This window comes from Amphiprion ocellaris, chromosome 17, assembly GCF_022539595.1.
Source record: "Amphiprion ocellaris isolate individual 3 ecotype Okinawa chromosome 17, ASM2253959v1, whole genome shotgun sequence".
Classification (NCBI taxonomy): Eukaryota; Metazoa; Chordata; class Actinopteri; family Pomacentridae; genus Amphiprion; species Amphiprion ocellaris.
The window spans coordinates 22,060,600-22,080,908 of record NC_072782.1 but is presented as its reverse complement, the minus strand read 5'-3'; the positions used below and the strand labels follow the sequence as shown (position 1 = coordinate 22,080,908).

At 39.1% G+C, this 20,309-nt stretch overlaps 1 protein-coding gene across 3 annotated transcripts in view; it reads left to right on the top strand.

Moving 5' to 3' along the window:
• The window catches only part of xrcc4 (X-ray repair complementing defective repair in Chinese hamster cells 4), a 46,028-nt gene extending 27,249 nt beyond the window's left edge, over positions 1-18,779 (top strand). For 2 of the 3 annotated variants that reach the window (XM_023288451.3, XM_055004140.1), the window contains exons 7-8: positions 3,704-3,845; positions 18,310-18,779. In XM_023288451.3, coding sequence (XP_023144219.1) covers positions 3,704-3,845; positions 18,310-18,409 — 242 coding nt within the window. In that variant the 3' untranslated portion in view covers positions 18,410-18,779. The remainder of the gene's footprint in view (positions 1-3,703; positions 3,846-18,309) is intronic. The other variant, XM_023288452.3, reaches the window with a different exon arrangement.
• Positions 18,780-20,309: the final 1,530 nt, after the last annotated feature.

The window sequence follows — 20,309 nt, the reverse complement described above, 5'->3', positions numbered from 1 at the left end:
AGACATAAAAAACAGAGAGTTACTCAACGTGACCACAAAGACACAAACAGAACAACCATGAGACCCAAAAAGACCACAAAGAGACGCACAAACGACCACATGATGCAAAATGACCACATTGAGACACAAAATAATCAAAAAAGGCATAAAACATATCCTCAGAATGACCACAAAGAACTCATCATGAACACTAGAATTCAAAATTACCACACAGAGACGTAAACCATCCCAAAGAGACACAAAGTTAACGCAAAAAAACACAAAATGACTGCAAAGATGGTCAGACAATTCATCCTCATCACTATGTTATACATTCCTCATGTAACAGAGTTAATTTTGTAGCAGAAACTTTCTTCAGCATATGGACAAACATCGGCTGTATTTCATTCATTTCCACCATGAATCGATTATAGATTGTTATAATGACCAACTGTCGGTATAAATTGTTTAGAAATTTACAACCCTACTCACAATGACTGCAGAGACACAAAACACAAATTCATGTTTTGAGTTTTTGCTAATGTATAGTAATAGTTCCTAGTAATATGTACATTTTTCATTCAGTTCCCCCTGTGTTGCGAACTGCAACAAACAGGGAGAAAAAAGAAATGATCAGTGAACTTCAGAGGTCTTCTGATAGATAGATAGATAGATAGATAGATAGATAGATAGATAGATAGATAGATAGATAGATAGATAGATAGATAGATAGATAGATAGATAGATAGATAGATAGATAGATAGATAGATAGATAGATAGATAGATAGATAGAATGTCTTTGTCACAGCAACATATAAAATAGTGTGAAACAATGCAGGGTGTAAAGTGCAAGTTCAGCTCAGGCTTACAACATGGCTTTTATAGCTCTGGGGGAAAAGCTGTTCTTAAGTCTTTCTGTCTGTGCCCTCTTGACCCTGAGCCTGCCAGAGGGGAGGGTGTTAAAAAGACATTGTCCGTGTGGTGTGTGTTGTCTGACCTGATCTTTTCAGCTCTATTCCTCAGCCGGGCAGAGTATATTTCTTCCAGGGGTGGGAGAGGGGCAGCGATGATCTTTGATGCGGTCTTGGTGATCCAGTGCTGGTTTTTCCTCTCTTCTGAGGTGCAGCTGGAGAACCACACCGTGCATCCATAATTCAGGACACTTCCTGTGGCGCACTAGCAGAAGTTGGTGAAGAGTTCTTGTGGGAGCCCACAAGAGTTCTCGAGTTCATGCCCTGGTAGATTGGAGCTGCTTTCAAACGAATTTGAAATATATCCTGTGAAAACCTAACCACATATAGGCCTCAGACCAAGGCCAAAGTGATTAACTAACATAAAATTAAAATGTTAAAACTTTGATAGACATTACCTGTTATTTTAACAGGTTAGAAAGTTGAAGCAGAGAAACACTGAAAACTTTGTTTTGGCAGCAGTGATGAGTTCTTGTTGGACATCAACAGTCTGAATGAGAAAATAAACTTTCATGACTTCTAAAAGTACTGAAAACAAACTTTTTATATGGCAGCTACTTTCCTGTGTTGCTGACACCTGTCTTCCTTGTTATGGTTTGATTTTTCAACACGGAGTCTAGCAGGCAGCTTTTACAGACCTCAGGCTTCAGAGACATCAGTCAGTGTATTGGTAGCAGACCGTGACAGTGATGTGGAAACCAGATACCGTTCCGTACCAAATTTATCCTGCAGCAGAACAATGATTTCAAAAATCCAGTCAAAGTGATAGAGAACATCACGGCCTGATGTGAGCATCATGGAGTCACACAAAGAGATACAAGAACTGTGGAAAGTTCTCAAACATACTTGGAAACCTATTCGGGATGTCATGAGATTGATATGAACTTGATGTAAAACTCTTGAAATGGTGTTGGTCGTTATGTTTCTGTGGTTCCGTTGGCAGTGAAGGCAGGGTTGGGATTCTATATATACATATCAACAACATGTGCAGCTGCAACAACAAAAAAACATAAGAATTGTGAAGGAAGATATTAAATGTTTGAGTCAGTGTTCAAGAATGAGTTTCAGGCATCGAAATGCCACAAAATAAAAGGCTCAAAATGATCTGAACAGCTCAAAGACAGACTACTCAAGCTGAGAGAGCCTCATCTGTTTATTTATTTGCACAATAAAAACAATACAAATGAAATATAACTGATATATCTCATGATACTGATACAATAGAATATGCTTTATTGTCATTATACAGTGTATAATAAAATTGGAAAGATTCTCCTTTTCAGTGCAAGAAATCTTAAAATGATGCTCAAAGTTTGTTATAGAACAAATCGTGCTGAACAAAAAACAGATTTTGTCTTTAGATTGAGACATCTGGAGTGCATGTAATACTGGTTTTGTTTCAGCTTAAATGTGTTTTCCAGACCTGAAAAATTCATGTCTGTCACCTCTATTTATGAAGTTATGAGGCTCAAAGTGCTGGAAAACACAACACAAATTTAAACGTGAAATTTTAAACCCACCTTAAGTCCATCAAGGGCCTTTAACTCCCACATTTTCCACCATCATTCACATCCTGTTCCTCCACTCTTTGATCCCTCCAACATGCTGATTTGTGGATGATTCCAGAGCCTCTCTGTTCTTTACACTTTTGAGGTGATGACGGCTGAGGAGACGATTCACCAGCAGATGTTGGTGAGACCTCAGCTGCCTCATCTGAGGAACAGCATGTACAAAAAAAATACATCAGTGGTCGAGGTGAAACTGAACCTCTTGTATCGGTATGTTTTAAAAGCTGCACACCTGGAAGTTTAAAACCACCAACATTAAAGCGACGTTCCACCAAGAAACTGTTTGTGGCTCTGAGGGGAGCTTTTTATGTAACACTAATGATGCTGTAGAGACGCTGGATGGGTGGAGATTCAAAGACATTTACCAGGCAGGGAGCTGTACTGTGGGAAATGTAATATTCAGTATGTTGGAGTTTTAACCTTAACAAGTCTGGCACTGTTCAGTGTGTTTTTTTAAATATGGGGAAAGTTGTTGGATGGGTTGTGGTGATGTTTAGTTCAGATATTCTTGGTTTCCAGAGGATGAATCCTGAACTGCGTGTTACTGAGTCACTTCTGACATAAGATTTCTTGTACACATTCATGATCTCTGCAGGAAGAACTCTGCTGACTTTAAGTGACCAAACTCTCAGTAACTGTCTTTTATTGATGCTTTTCATTCCTTTGTTCTTTCCTCAGTCATAGTTTTTTTTCTTTCTGGGGGTCTTTTAGTCATTCTTTGTTTGTTCTTTCTTTCTTTTCCATCTTTCTTTCTTTTTTGTCCTTTCTTTTATTGGACAGTCTTTTTCTGTCAGTCTGTCTTTGTTTTCTTCTTATTGCCATTCATTAAGTTGTTTTTTCTTTTCTATTTGTCACTCCTTCTGATATTTGGCTTTTTTAAATGTATTTTTGTTTTTTTTTTATCTTTCTATTGCTTTTCTTTCTGTTTTTGTCGTTCTTTCATTCTTTCTCTTCTGTCTTTCTTTCCTTCATTGTGATTCTTTTTTTTTTGTTTGTTGGTCTTTCAATCATTTTTCTTATTCTTTCTTTCTGTCTTTTTCTTCCTCCTCTCCATCCTCCCATCAGTGACAGGCAGCAGATACTGAGTGTACAAGGTTCATAGAAAATGACTGTAAAATGTATATTATTATAATTAAAGTATAATTTCACTCTGTGTCTCATGTTCTTACTCTTGGTTTCCTCAGCTTCCTCTACTCCGAGCCCATTGGATGACAGCCTGCGTGACATCACAGATGTGGCTCCATCTCGAAAGCGTCGCCTCCGTCATCTCGGGGCTTTGGGACCCACAGTGAAGAGACCGGATCCAGAGACATCTCAGAGGACCAGGTATGTCTATAATGTTCATGTTTGTCACTCTTACTGTGTTGTGACAGTGTGAGCAGCAGATCTTCATTCACAGTGTTTCTGCTTTACAGTCACTTTTCAGCGTTTGCAGCTCATAAACCGCCTCAGTGTATTGATGTAGGCAGGGCGCGACATCTCCTCTAAAATAACACTCAGCCTGTTTAAATGCTCTTTATTGTCAGGAGTTAAATCCACCTCCCAACTTTACTGTGGAACAGAAATTACAGAAATTCACTGCCTCATGTTTGCTAAAATTTCTTTCCCCTCTCCCCTCTTTCCAACCTCTCACTATTCGCCTGAATGGGAAAATCAAACATCATAAAAGTTCCCTGTCAGGGAATCTGCTTTATGTTGGGTAATTACACGCAGTGTGTAGAGCCTCTCTGCAATCTGACCCACAGACCTGAATGTGGCTGGAGGTCGACCCTCCACCACTCTCAACCACAAAAACCTCCAAACTACCCCTGAGATGTACGCGAAGAACACACAAAGCCTTCGTATGGCAGCTGTAAACTGCAGATTAACCACAACGCAATCAGTGACGTCGGTGTGTGAAGGAATGTGGGGGCTACGTAGCCAAACAAACACTGCTAGTAGTGGGCAGGCCATAACTTTAGCTCTAATAATTAAAACTGTAATTATTTGGATCATTTAATGTGTGAAATGTTAAAAAGGTAACAGAAATTTTATTTTTTCTTTAAAAATGTTTCTCTTGTTTTATTTAGCAGTTAGATATTGTTATATTTTTATTCCCTTTAAAAGTTTCATTGCATTATGTGAATCAGCTTCACTTCTGCAAACAAAACTACCGATTATGATGAAATTAATTAATTTAGCTTTGATTCTTTGCTGGTTTATTTGCTGCTGTTGTGCACCCTGAAGGTTTATATAATGAGTACAAAGCAGAATTTTGTGTGTTTGTTGTATGTGTTTGTGGTTCAGCTCACTAGAGGGCAAATTCAACATACCCAGGGTATCTTTTGGTTGCCTGGCCTCACTAAACCCTACAACCAGTGTTTTGCTACGTAGTCACATGAAGCTAGTTTTCAACTCGATTGGAGAACAGGGGTTCCTGAACCTGGCTGTGGGCATTTTCACATTAAGAGGTAGCAACAGATGACTAGTCACAAACATGTACGGGTCTACTGGCACCAGAATGACAAATTTTACAAACCACAACCATATTATAATATTAGAGAAATATGAACATTTTAAGCACAAAATGCAGACTGAAAGCAACCTAGCTGCAGCAGCAAAAGCCGGAGAGAAAATTGTTAAAAAAAAAAAAAAAAATGCTCACTGTGGGAATGTGTAACTTAACAGGCTCATCAATATTACAGTATTGTGTATTCTATTAAATAATGATTTTGCCTAAATGTATTCTAAAACAGTTATAGCCTTAATCTTTCAGCTGACCCCCTGACAGTTTTGGCAGCAAGTAAAAAACTAATATACAATCATCATTCAAATCGTTAAGTAGGCTGACTCTCATATCGTAAAGTAGGCTACAAATAAATATGTGCAACTTTTTCTCACAAGTCCAACTACCTATAATCCTAAATTAATATGAGGAGTTTAAAATCTAATACAGGCTAAAAACAGAACAACTACTGCAGCCAAAGTCAGGAAGTGAAAGCTGCAAAAAACTGCAGACTGTGTGAATGTGTAAATAATATGCTTGTCATGCAATATCACTGTCCCTTTGTGGAGAAGTTGTTCTGAGAAAGATTCAAGATTTGGGATCATGACTCTAGACAAAGACATAGAAAACAGTGAAATAGCTTTTAAATTGCTTGCAGCTCTGAAACTTTTTCCCCTGACTATATGTACGTTGAGCTTCCTAGGATCTTCCAGGAACAATGATGCTGTGTTCCAAGAGAACTGATTGGTGATTGGAGGTGGGTAGGAGGAACTCCTCACTTACTCAACATCTACTGATCGATAAAAACTACAATTTACTGATGTTCCTTGAACGCCTCACTTGCACACTATGATAGATGCTGCTAGACAGGTGCAGTTCACTCAGACAGGTGTGAGACCAAAGATTGGGAAATACTGAAAACATTTGTTTCAGTGTTACATTTACTTAAATTGTAACTGAGTGATTTTATCTGCATGGACTGTTATCTTTGTGCAAAGTTTTCTGTGAGTGAGTGCATTTTAAATGTCAATACTGCAGTTGTAACCAAAATAAGGATCGTGACTGATATTTCTTTAATTTTGCAGCTGTGTCCTGTTTTAGCCGTTGTAATTGAATGTAGTACATTTTCCTCTTCACTGGCTCAGTCAGTACATCACTGCAAACTGCACTCTCATCTTCAGGAGTATCTGAGCCAGTACTTCTCCATCTCCACCAGCATCTTTCTCTCTCTCCTCATTGTTTTTTAAAATAATTACCCACTGATCGCTTCGTCTGTAGAATATGCATAAGCTAAATGGACTGTTTCTTGGGTCAGGTAGGGACAGACTGACTGACTCTGCAAAGAAGGGCCACTTTCCACCTCTATGGCTAACGTAGTAGCTCCCCATGCCAACTGAAGGGACCCCAAAAACAGCCTAATGATGACCAAGCACTGACATGAATCGGACCACGTACAATTTTAATTTGCACGCTCTCAAAAACGTTTTCCTATATGCAAATCCAGGAATGCAGAAAATGAAGCAGTTTGACCTTGTTCCAGTTTTGAGCTCCTGCAGTAGCAGTTCTCATCCAGGGAGAAAGGCCAGCTGAACACCTTGAGGGCGTTATCACATTTACAACCTCCCTCTGGGAAGGAATATCAAATTCAGCTCTCTTTGGGTTTATAGGTGATAAAAGACCTGTGCTGTCCTACAGGTTTATGATTCCTGCTGCTGGGCTTCAGGATTCTGTGTTTTCTATGCAACTGTGTGTTTTATCTCTTTAAGCACTCAGAGTCACGCTGTGGCTGCAGGCAGATCAGCTGCTGACTACTAGTAGAGTTCGCCTCAGGATAAAAGACCTTTCCCTCTCTGGGCTTTATGTGAACACACAGCTCCACTAATTAGGCAGAGGAAAACATCAGTGTTTGTCCGTCTAACCTGCAGTGTCTGCGGCTGTTCTGTCCAGAATGAATGCAGACCAGAACAAAATGACTGAGGGGCCATCTGAAGTTAGTGCAAATTACCTACAAGTGATTGTCATCCACTGCCTGATAAGACAATATAATTTTTCTGAAATTGGGTTTGAAAATTTTTGAATGGACATAATATAAGTGTACCGCTCGGGTTGTATGTACCGTTGAAGTGTCTCAGTTTAGGAATGTTTTCAGTGTGTTGATAGTAATTCTTTTAGAAACAGTCCAGTTCAAGATACAGGAGTTTCTGAAGGCTCCTGCAGCCACGGAAGAAATAAATTTATGAAGACTGAGAAAGAGTCTCCTGACATTTTTACTGCAAAAAAGAATCAGGGGAAAAATCCTGTCAAACAGCCAAGAAAATGTACAGCTGTTACAGATATTGAGCTCAAAAATGCTAACTGAAAAAGGAAAGTGATTTTCAGCTTCAAGAGACAGGACAGGGTTCAGCTGCTTTCCATCTTAATGTATTGGACATTTAGATTTCCAGAAAATTTGCAAAATAAAATATTTATTAAAACCAGTAGAATAGCAGGTAGTGCTTCTGCTGAGAAGAATTCACAGGCAAACCTCTAATGGTAAAATCTCAGCGTCATTCCATGAAAATCTGACGTTTTCATTCATCTCCTCAGTAGTATGAAGCTTCTGGAGATGTTAGTCACATTCTTCATGTTAGGTCAGTTTCCCCTTGCACTTCATTTGATACATTTTCCTAATGTTAAGCGTGGCTACATGGGAGAAGGAGATTTTAGGAATTGTTTACTGATTTACTTTGGTTACTAATTGTACAGTTTATTGGCTCAGCTGCTTGTTACCATAGTTACTTTAATGGGTAGAATGGTCACATTCTGTATGTAGTAATGGGAAACATTTTTTGCCACAGTAATGTCGCCGTTGCAAACATCCCTCAGCCTGAATCAGGCTTTTACAGTAAAATCTAAATATCTCAACAGCTGGATCCTGCTGTTGTTTGATGCTGCAGGAATTTAATAAAGTTAGAGGAAAAACTACAACAAAAGCTGTAAGAAACATACTAAACTTTAGCTCCTGTTAGTCAAAACACAGTTACTTTCATTATTAGTCACTAATAATGAAAGTAACTGTGAGTGAGTCTCATTATTACTCCACCAAGGAACTTGGCGGAGTTATGTGACGATCGGTGTTGGTTTGTCTGTTTGTCTGTCTGTTAGCAACATCACTCAAATATGGACTAACAGATTTGGATGAAATTTTCAGGGAAGGTCAGAAATGACACAGGGACCAAGTGATTAGATTTTGGCAGTGATGCAGCTTTTAGTCAGGATCCATGGATTCGTTAAAGATTTCTGTATCATTGCAAGATAGTGACACAGCATCACTGTAACTATGACTACAAGTAAACACTACGTCAGCTGCCTGCTGATGATCACACGATTGTGATCCTACTACAAATCTACCACTGTCGACCACGAAATTGTAGGGCAAAGAGCGAGACTTTGTCTTGTATGCATAGCATTTACATCATCTTGACCTACAAGAAGCCAGGAAGATATCAGAGTGGCAGATGAGACTTCAGGTGTGGCTGTGACTTTCCCTTGGTGGCACATCTATCATTTTTTCCTCAGCCAAAAACTTTTGCAATGCATCAGCTGTTTTGGGGACTTTTTCTCACTTCCAATCGGGTGGATGGGAGCACACCTTGTGGTTGATTGCAAGATAATCAGATCTGGGTTGTACATATTAGTGTATTTTATATGTCAGTTAAACAAACGGAAAGAGTTTAGTGATAAAGAAGTATTGATGGACTAATGGTATCGCAGAGAAGTGTTTTCTACATCAGAAAATATTTCTCTGAAAAGTTTACTTTATGAACCCCAAAATCTGTTGGCAGATTTCAAAGGCACGTTTACTCAACAAAATGACACCATTTGTCAGCCCAAAACTGTAAAACACAGAATGAAAAATCTGATTTTCACATTTCTCGTGGTTTGTGAAAGTATCATGTGTGACATGCAGTCAGGGAATATCTCAGCTTTAAATTGGTATATTGTATCAAAATCATTTTATTCTACATGTCTGATTTAAAAGTTTTGCAAAAGTGAACCATTTGCACTGAATGGAAGCTGTAAAACAATAATTTCTGCACTCCTCAGCAGAGCTGAGTCTCCATGACTAGCTGTGACCAGCAGTCAGGTGAACTGCAGGCAGTGTTTGTACAGAGCAGAGAGTGGGACAACAAGAGAGAAACATACTGGATCATTACGATAAATGCAGCATTGCTTAAAATCAGTGCACAGAGGAGCAAGTTTCGAAAGATACATTGAGCAGAGTGAAACACGTTCCTCCAGCTGATGAGCAGAGTAGTGTGAAAAAGTTTGTAGAGGCTGTAAAAATGTAAATGGTTAAATATCTATTACAGTGGTGGCAAAGAGTTTTCAGACACTCTTAAAATCTCAAATATCATGAAATATTTGTGGAAAATCTTTTTTGTGTTTCAAAGGGTGTGACTGCATTAGACGGACACAAACAAATACAAATGATGTTTTTTTTGTTTATTGTTTACTAGAAAAACTAACAAAACTAAATTCTACCAAAATTACCCAATACTCAAAATTTCTTATTTTTATGGAACCAATCAAATTTAAGGACAATTTTAATGGCTTTTTGAGGATTTATTTAGTATTATGGCTGTGATTGTACTTAAAGAAGTTGCACTTGAGGAGTGCACCTAAGAGTGATTCTTAATGCAGTATACGGGGTGTCTAAAAACTTTTTTCCACCGCTGTATATTGTTAACACCTGTGGACATCTGGAAAAGTTTACTAAATTTTTTGCAATATAGATACTTAAAGAAATGAAACTTTGTATGATTTCTGGCATTATAACTGTCATAAGACATTTCTATGCTTCTAGTCATGGTTGTTCTGTTTTCATACAGAGGCAGGACTTTATATTGCTGTGAGTCCACACTAAGCAAAAAGAAAATGCCCAGAATCTGCTTGAGTCAGAGGGTTCAATAAGTTAAAACTGTTAGTCTTATAATCAAGGTTTGCTGATGTTCAGGCAGTTGCAGAGTTAGTAAAATCAGCTCCTGATACAAATTAAAGGTGGTGATTTGGACGTGTGCATCAAGGTTAAAGAAATCTCACAGATGGATGGAGATGAGTTGAAAATGTGTTTTTTTTCATAACTTTAATTTGTTGGACATCAGTGAATGCCGTCATTCTCTGGGGGAACACAGTGCAGGAGGGGATTTCTAAAGGAGGTCTAGGACATGATCTATGGAGCCAAAGTCAATCACTGGCCTCAAAGAAACAATTATGCAACTCTCTTCTATTCTGCCATCTGTTGTTTCTGTGTGTCCACACTCACAGTCAGACCAGCGCACAGCTTCGATGCATCCAAAACCTCACAATACCACTGCTCTTGTGCCCATATCTCCCATGCGCCAGCTTCTTTTTGGATGTGGCCATTTAGAAAATACTCCAAAGACATGTCTCAATCCCACTCTGTTTCTGTAGCGATCCTCCGACAGAGGGTGAATACATGGCGTCCAGGGCTCTCCGAGTGCCAGCCATTGCGAGCTGTGCCACATGCAGATGGCCCCGAGTGTTGCCATCCATCCCCAGCTGTTGTCGGTGGTGGTGCCCATTACCGGGGCTTATCACCGGCCCTGACTGCTGCACCAAGAATCAGCAGTGAGCTGATGAGCAGCTGTGGCTGGGTGTTTGATCGCTGCCCCCCGTCTGAGCTGGCTGCAGGAGGGCGGTGTTAACGTGGGGGGTTCAAAGCTGCTGGCAGTCCAACACCCAGCTATTGTTTTCCCCATTTCCATCAAGCCTTAATGTTTTTTTCCAAGAACAGAGGAGCAGAAAGCTACAAGAGCCAGAGTAGAAATAAATGAAGGCCACATGAACAGAAGCAGAAGGAAGAAGGAGGTATTGCTCAACATTTTGGGATGTAGCTTATGTTCTTATTATTTTTTTGAGTGAAATGAAAAGATTGTTTGTGCTTCTGGAAGTAAAACTAATTCACTTTTCCTAATACATGACTCAAAGTTAAAGCAGTTTGGCTTGGATGCACATGAAACTCCTTTGATTTCATCATGAGCATAGCTTCATAGAAAACCATGTGGAAAATGTAAATGTTACAAATACAAGCTTGTGAACACAAAAACATGAGGAGAGAAGATAAATAGATGAAAATGAAAGCTAAATAAGCATCTGCAGCTTAAACATGTTCCCATTTAGGTTTGGGGGACTGATGAAATTGTACGTCTTTCTTGCTGCATTTTGACCACAAATTAACCAACTAATGCTGCGGTCAAACCCCAGACTTGATATAAAGTTGTTTGAACCCTCCATGACATCACCCAGGTGTCCTGAACAGTGTTTTTTGAAGCTTAGAGAGGCGGCTCTGACCGTCTTCATCTTGGCTAACTCTCACTTAATCCAAAAAATAATCAAAAGGTGAACAGTCAAAGGTTGTAGGTACAAGAGCTAGATGTAGAAGTTAGAGTGCAACCTCTCAAAAGAACAGAAGCCAAGAAGCTCATTAGTTCACACTTTGTTAAACCCTCTGAACTCCAAAACCCTCTAGTGAGTTTGAAGGACACGTTGTTTCTGTTTTAAACATCTTGCTAAAATGACACCATTAATTTGCCAGACACAATAAAGAATAAATTCAGAATCATCTGATTTTCAATTCTTTGAAATTCCATTAGGAAAATAAGCAAAATCTAATTTTAAACTTGTGATGTTTTAATCCAAATCACATTGTTCTACATTTTGCAACCAAAAATAACGTGTTTGCACCTGATCCTGTAAAACAACCAAAAAAAATTCTGAGCTCCTCAGAGCACCTAATTCTCCAAGGCTTATTAAGCTGTCACCAACATTCATATGAGAAAAATTCTGAGAGTTTTCAGTTGAACTGCAGACTGTGTTCATATAGAACAGAGAGGAGATAACGAGAGAGATGGAAAATAAAACATTCAGCATGGTGAAACATCTTTGTAGGGTTGAGTAGTGTGAAAACATTTGTAGTGGATATAAAAATGGAAAGAATTAATGACAATAGTATGTCGAGCCTGTACTTTTTTCTCTTTACTTTAACCAGTATTGGTACCATGTGTAGGCACAAAATTGTTGGATATGATGATTGCAGGTCTTTTTGTTTGTTGTAATTAGATACTCAAAGATATTCGACTTCAACTAGTTTTTCTTTTGTTCTGATTTGTGCCATTGTGACTGTGATACCGCACAGAAGAGTTCTCTGGGTTCTCTCCTTTCAGTCGTTGTGCTGTTTCCATAGAGGTGCAGGACTTTATATAGCTGTTAAAAATAAGCCTAACACCCAGAAATTGCTGGAGTTCAGTTAATATGTACAAAAATAGAAGTGTGCAAACAGCAGTTTGTGGTTTTAGGGTGTTTACCCAGAAAGACTTGATGGATATAACAAATTACATACAACATGTTAATAAAGGCTCTTTAGAGTTGTAGTTTTAAGTATGGCCACAATCTTGAACTGTTTTTCCAATGAAACAGTTATGTGTATAACACTTCCTCAGACGTTCTGTGAACATCTGATCTTAAAATTCTCTTTATTGACTCATTTTACTTTTTTTCAACATGTTAAGTGTTTGTGTACTCAAAGGACAGCTTTCCCATGAAAAGAAACTCAAAGAAAGTTACAGTGAAACACTCCCTCCTCTTCACACACGGACTGGTTCTGTAAACTATCAAACATTGCTCCCAGCCATTGCAGATAATCACTAAAAGACATGGCACTGCCAGTGTGTTTGCATTCTCCTTTACAGTGGATCAGCGCAGGGTTTTCATGATCTAACTTGGCTGTGAAATATATCACATGAATATAGATTTAATAAACAGCCCAAAACTGGCCCGCCAGAGGGTCCGATCCGGCCAACGGGACGTCTTTCCAAAGTATAAAAATTACAGAGAAAACATTAATTGCAAATTGTAAATTCATGAAACTGTGAATGTTAAATAATTTCTAGACTTTGACAAGTTGTTTCCATTATAAAATAAAATACTAGATTGTTCAGTTCCAGATACCTATGACTGAATGTTTTGTGCCTTTTTAGATGCACTGTGATCTGTAAGTTGTAATGCAAATGTATAAATGATAAACTGAGGCATAATATTGTTGAAATTGAATTTATATTTCTCAAGATATTAATGTTATGTTGGCAATGTTTTATAGAAAGATAGTTTGTTAAATGTGAACATTTTCAGAATGTACTTTTTTGCACTAAAAAAGGGAAAAATTTGTTGTTGTGGTTATTAATAGGTTATTTGTGTTAGGATTTTACTCTTCCAGTCTACTTGAGATCAAATTGGGCTGTTTGTGGCCCCTGAACTAAAATGAGTTTGACATCCCCGCCTTAAACCCATGGAGGGTTCCATGATGGCTGCTTCATAAATATGATGATTCTGAGTTGCTATTAATAAAAGATTTAAATAAACTTTTTCAGAGCTCTCTAAAATGCACTGTAAAAACAATTTTTTAAAACCATTTTTATTATGATTTTTGGATTGTTGTGTTTAAATCAGCAGGGATCACCATTATTTTACAGATATTTGACATTATTTGGCAAACATGTACATTAATTTAATTTAAAAATAGTGAATACTGTTATTTTGAGATTTTTTCTGTCAAATTACAGATAATATCGAGTAAAATTACAGGAAAAAGTATTTATTTACATGTGAACTGAAACTATAAGTAACGTTCACCATGCTGAATGTATCATCTACCAACTTGCTCATTTTGTATACTGTTTTGAGCCACTTACTTACTTTTTTTTGCATCCCAATATGTTTTATTTTCCTCTCAGTTTATCTCTCGTAGAGTATCCTCTCTGCTCTGTATCAACACAACCTGCAGTTCAACTGAAAACTCAGAATTTTTAACTGTTGATTACAGCTTAGTCATTCATAGAGAACTGGTTGTGCTGAGGAGTGCAGCTTTTTTAGCTTTTTACAGAATGCAATGCAAACACTTTGAATTAAATTTTAAATGTAAAATTTTAATTAAATCACACCAATTAAATATAATTGTTCTGCTGAAACCGCATGTCACATTCAATTACTGTTGCTATGTTGTTGTTTTTTTGTTTGGATTTTTACAGTTTCTTGCTAACAAATGGTTGAGATGGGGTTCAGGCGGTTTTCTCTTTAAGACTTTGGAAAATATATAAGGAGTGTTGTTTGTAACCTTGTGCATGTTATTTTCGGTTTCACTGTGTGTAATTTATCATACATTTAAAGGAAGCTTGTAGTTAATTCGAAGAGTAATGGCTTCTAGTTGTGCTGAGGAATTTATCTTTTTTTTTTACAGGATCTGGAGCAAACACTTTAATTTTACTTATGAAACCACATACGACACGTGCAACAATTCTGTGTTTTATTTTGGTAATTCCAAATCTTTAACATGGATGCAGATTTGGGAGATGTTGCAGTTGGGATTTTGTCAGTCATTTTTTCTTTATCATGGGCACCACAAAGGCAGTCAGCTCTGTTGACCTGAGGTGGATATTTCTTCCTGCTCAGCTCAGTTTTTAAGCTATAACTTGCTCGTAATTGGGGTTCGTGCTGCAGCTCTGGTATGTCACCACACCAGCTCTGTGTGGGGCCTCATGTGTGCCCACCACCACCTGAGCTTAACCTCACCTCTCAGGGTTGAACTCGCTCTCGTCACGTCCCCCTCCAATGAGTCTGCGGTGGTCCTACGTGGCGGCATAGAACAGCTCCCCTCTTCATTGAAACACATCTCCTGTTTCCTCTTAACTGGTTCCAGCAGTGCAGCAGTGTTTGTCATCCAGTTGGTAATGATTTAAACAAGCTCGGGGCCTCCCTTCTCCTCTCCGTTCTCACACCGACCTTTTCTTCTCATTCCTGTTCGGCTAATCTTCAATCACAGCCGGGCTGGATTGGAGGGAGGACGACTATTTGCAATCTTGCGTTCTCGTTTTTCTCGAGAAAGCAGTTCAAGACTTAAAGCACAAGATGCTTGTCTGGGTTGTGGGTGGTCCTCTGATCACCTTGGAATCAGATTCATTATAATAATACATTGTGATTATAATGACATCAGTGTGAAGTGAGTACACCCTGTGCACTATCACACCTATCTCTTGCCTTACAGTAATTACATGTCTTCCACTACTACTTCTACTTCTCTCTGAAATTCCCCATGGGATTAAAGTCAGGTGGCATATTTGACCAGGTCATCATTTCCAGTTTGCTCTTTATAAACTTTTTGTGCTTTAAATCATTATCATGCTGGAATGTTCCTCTTCTGCCAAGCTTCTGTAGACTGGATATCATCTTGTCCGCCACTGTTTTGGAATATCCACCTATCCCATTTGTGTTTTTATCCCTGCATCATCACACTCGCACCTCCGTGCTTCACTGTCAGGACTATGCATTTGTTGTATTAGTCCTGGTAAGATTTATACCAAACATGCTGGATCCCATTAAGGCTGACCAAATTTATCTTGACTTCATCTAACCAAAGACTGCACTCCCAACATTCATCAGGTGTCTTTTCATGTGGTTTTTTAAAATTATTTAAAAAGTTTTATCTTATAATTCTATGCCAATAGCAAGCAATGGTTTTGTTCTTGATGCTGTCCATAGAGATTGATGTCATGAACTGTCCGGTGTGTCACAGAAACGGATTTCTATTGATAATCCCTGTGCCAAGTCTGAAGCTGCCTGTGTGTTTCTTGTGAAAGTAGTGCACTGTCTGTGGCGTCATTTTAGGAGGACGACCACTGCAGCTCCGATTAGTGGTACTGTAGTCTGTTTTGTACCTCCTGATTACTGCTGCAACTGTGTTTGATTTTTACGGTAGTCGGTAACAAATCCTTCTGTAGCTTCTTCCATTTTTTTTTTTTCAAATTTCACAATCTGATTTTTCAGTTCCTCTGGCAATTATTTTCCATGTGGAGCCATGATGTAGACATGCAGATAGACACAGGTTTTCCCAGCTAATTTTTATAATATATATGTTCATGCAGTTAGCCTATTTGGAAATCACAGATGTACACAACATTACTACAAAGAGACACAGCACAACCATAAAGAGACACAACACGACCATTAACAAAAAATTGCCACAGGGAGATAGAAAATTCTCACAATAAGATGCAAATTGACCACAGAGACAAAACAACAACAATGAGATGCATGATATAATTTGAGGTATTTGACATTTAAATATTTATTGTACAGGGGTGCACTCACTCCTGTTGTTTGCTGCAATTGTTTGCCCAGCACATAGGCACTTGCAAAAGGCAAATTTTTCATCTTTGCATTGTTTAAAGTAAACCGAAAGTGTTAAAGGCAGAGTCATGCTGGCTCTTTCACTCCATTTCCAGTCTTTATACTAAGCTAATTTCTGATAGACTTGAGTGGGGTATCAGCCTTCTCATCTAACTTTTGGCAGAAAGTTGTATTTCCCATCCAGCCAAACTATGCTTTAATTTGAGATCTCTTTTAATAAAAACAGAGCTTTTGCAGAAAAGTTTACAAGATGAGGAAGACTTGAGCCTCTGAGGATAAGGCGCTGGTCACCAGTTGGCCTACATTTGTGTTTTCCTTCTCAGTTTCTCTCCCTTGATCCCCTCTTGCCCTCCTTTTTTTTGCTACCCACTGTGCATCATTGATCCTCCCTTCATCCGCTCTATCTCCCTCATGGTGTCACCAGGGTTTCTGGAGGGTTGAAAAAAATTATTTTTAAGACTGTTTAATATCACATAGAACAGTGTTTGTTTTGTCATTCTTCATGGTAAGATTTAAACAATAAAGACTGAAAATAGTTAATAATGACAGGATTGTATTGACATTAGTATCTCATTGTTGTGAGAACTTTGCAGCTATATGTAATTAACATTCCTTGTAATTGACCAATAGCAGGACTTGAACCTGTGATCAGTGGCCTGAGGAGTCAGGTGTTAGGTTTCTTTTTTTAGAAGTCATAGAGCTCAGTTAAAAGACAGACACAACTAATCCCAATATTCCAAAAAGCAACGCAGAATGGCCACAAAGAGACACTAAATAACCATAAAGAGACACACATTGATGATGAAGCATTGCAAAACAACAGAAAAGATGCAACGTGATTGATAAACAACTAAGAAGAGATGCACAACAATGCTGAAGATGCACAAAATTACCACTGAAAGATAAGAAACAACTACTAAGAATTGCAAAAAACTACAGAGACACAAGACATGAAGATGCAGAGCAACTACAAAGATGCAAAACTACAAACAGGTAGACACAATCATCACAAAGACAGGCAATATCACCACAGACACAAAAAATAACTACATGGCAATGCAAAACAGAAGACACAACATGACTGATAAGCAAATATGAAGAGAGGTGAAACAACTACACAGAGACACATAATGACCCAAAGAGACACAAATTGCCCACAGAGACAAAAAAACAACCACAAAGAGACACGAAATAGCAAAAAAATAGCAGCAAGTGCACAAAATGACCACAAAACAATACCAAATAACTACAAAGATATGCAAAACACCTACATAATGTACAAAACATTCACAAAGTAAAAAAACACACAACCACAAAGAGAGACAAAGCATTCACATAGACACAAAATGACCACAAACGCTCATAATAACCACAAAAAGACAGAAATGACCACAAAAAAAAAATAAATAAACGCAGAGATACAAGGCAAACATGAACTGACACAAAAATAGAGATGAAAGAAAACTACAAAAAGATGCACACCTACAGACGCAAAATGATCACGACAGGTAAAACTACTACAGAGACACAACACAACCACAAAGAAACACAAAATCACATCAAAGAGAGACAAAACAACCACAAAGAAACACAAAATGACCACAGAGAGACGTGTTCAGATTGTCTGTGCTTTAAGCTTCAACAGAGCTGAGCCTGCAGGAGAACATGAGCCTCGACGTGGTAACACAAACACACATACAGACACACACACAGGTAGTCAGCACTTGTATTTGATGTGGACCACTTAAGGTGGGGGAGCTGCTTCACCACAATTATACACACACACACACACACACACACACACACACACACACACACACACACACACACACACACACACACCTACCTAAGTACACACAGGTATAAAAGCTGCCCATGTGTTTCTTGTCTTGCTCCTTATGGGCCACATGATACACTTCCCGTCTCTGCAGGAAAACTGTGCTGTAAACTGGCCTCATTAGCCTACTGACCTGCTCTCCCTCTTTTTCTCTCTCTCTCTCTCTGTGTTTGCCGGTGTGTGTGTGTGTGTGTGTGTGTGTGTGTGTGTGTGTGTGTGTTGCACAGCAGCGACTCTGCAGGGTCCAGTAAGCTGCTGACTCCCCAGCGCTCTGCAGATGCTGCAGCAGCAAGTTCAGCAGTCGAGGACCTGTTCGAGGACTTCTGACTACAGACCAGGCAGGAATCATATTTTTAGACAGAATTAAGGGATTCAGGGTCTTAATTGCTGTATTTATATGGAACAGTGCAAACACAGGGGGACATTACAGTAAAGGACAATAGATGGGTGTCAAGTGTGTGAAACTAGGGTTGTCTGATATTTGACGGAAATTTAAAATTGATAATAATAGTTAATGAATGACTGGCCAATGTTTTGTGTTTTTTACCTGTAAAAATGAATAAACAAATATCTGTGTGTATTTTAAACACCGGAAAGGTTTTGCTTTTGTAGAATGCTTCATGTACAGATTTCTATATATTTATAATTTTGTCATTTTAATATTTGTGCCAATAAACTGCAGCAGCTCAAAGCACAATGATGTCAGTTGAGAGAGAATTATTAAAGGAAAGCCTGAGGTCTTCATCATCTTCTCCTTCATATTTCCATGACCATTTAGTAAATGACTTGAATTCCATCGTCAGTGAGAGGTGAGTGCCACACTATGAGCTAGTTTTTATCCTAGTGTCTATAAAGTGTCAATTTGTTTAAATTACATTAATGTGGTAAATTAAATTTTGCTCACATCTCACATTTAAAGTGGGTTTTCAGTAAAGGAGACGTTTTTTATGTCCTTGCTATGAGGAGAGAGCAGCCCGGCACCTTGGAGGTGTCAGTCCTGCATCCTGGTCCACATGTCACCTCTTCCCAGGTTGACCAGCACAAGGTGTGTTCTACATTGATTAACGTTTCCCCTGAGCCAGCCAACACCCACTGCCGCTGCCTGTTCTCTTCCTGTGTGTGAGTGGGCTACTGTCTCTCCTGTTATAGAGTGTTCACCTAGGTCAACCTGAAGCCCAAGTCCCTGCCATGCACAGCTGACACAAAGACTGTTCCAGAGTCAGTCTCAGCTGGAGGTTTCCAAGTTTCCAAGTCTGTTCCTGAGCCAGTACATGAGTCAGCTGAAGTCTACCCTGCTCCTGAGTAAGCTTTTTTTGGTCAGTCTACCAACACACGTCCAGCCTGACAAACACCAGTCTGCTGGAACCCATAACTACCTGGCTTATCAACCTCCTGGAGAAATGACCTCTTTCAGAGCTGTTCAGCCTCTACCACCTGGCTGTCCTCCAGAAGGGTTCTATCTCCAGCGCTTTTGTGCCCGTCCCCCTGAATGGTCCTGACCGTTGGCCTCACCTTCGGATCGTTCACCAGAGTGGTCCTGATTGATGGAAGATTTTCAACTGTGTAACATACTTTTTGTAATCTTTCTCATCATCTCTTCATCATTTACCTATGGTGAAAAATGCTGTGGCTTGTTTGTATTTCTTTAAACCAATTGCCCGTATTTAGTGGTGGTACAACCAGGACACACCTAAGGTGTCCCTGCAAATTAGTGACGGAGGAATTGTTTTGGTCTAACTTTGGCATGCAGTGAGGTGAACTCAGTCATTAAAATAGATGATTCCCAGAAAGAACCGAGCTGCTCTGCATGTAGGTTGCTGCTTGGAGTTTGTTGTGTCCTGCAGCGAAGAGGACATTGAAAGCAGCAACATGCAGAGAGTGGAAGGAGACGAGAAAGCGACATGAAATGAGCAACCAGTGGCAGCCCTGCATCCTACATCCACTAAGTCACACTAGTGTGACGTAAACGTTATCTCCCTGAGTCTGCAAGAGTCTACGTGGATCCTTCTGATGTCTGGGTAGAGCCCTGAATTTGTGGCAGCTATGTTACAAAGACAATAGTGCAGAATTTGTAGATATGACTTACTGCACTTGTATAGACTAAAGTCCTCCATGTGGGTTCCTGCAACTGTACAGTAGTGCTATAGCAACAGCTGTTCATGTGCTCGTCTGCCAGGGAGTATAGTCAAGGCTTTACACTGCCAACCACTTCTGCAACCTCCTCCTG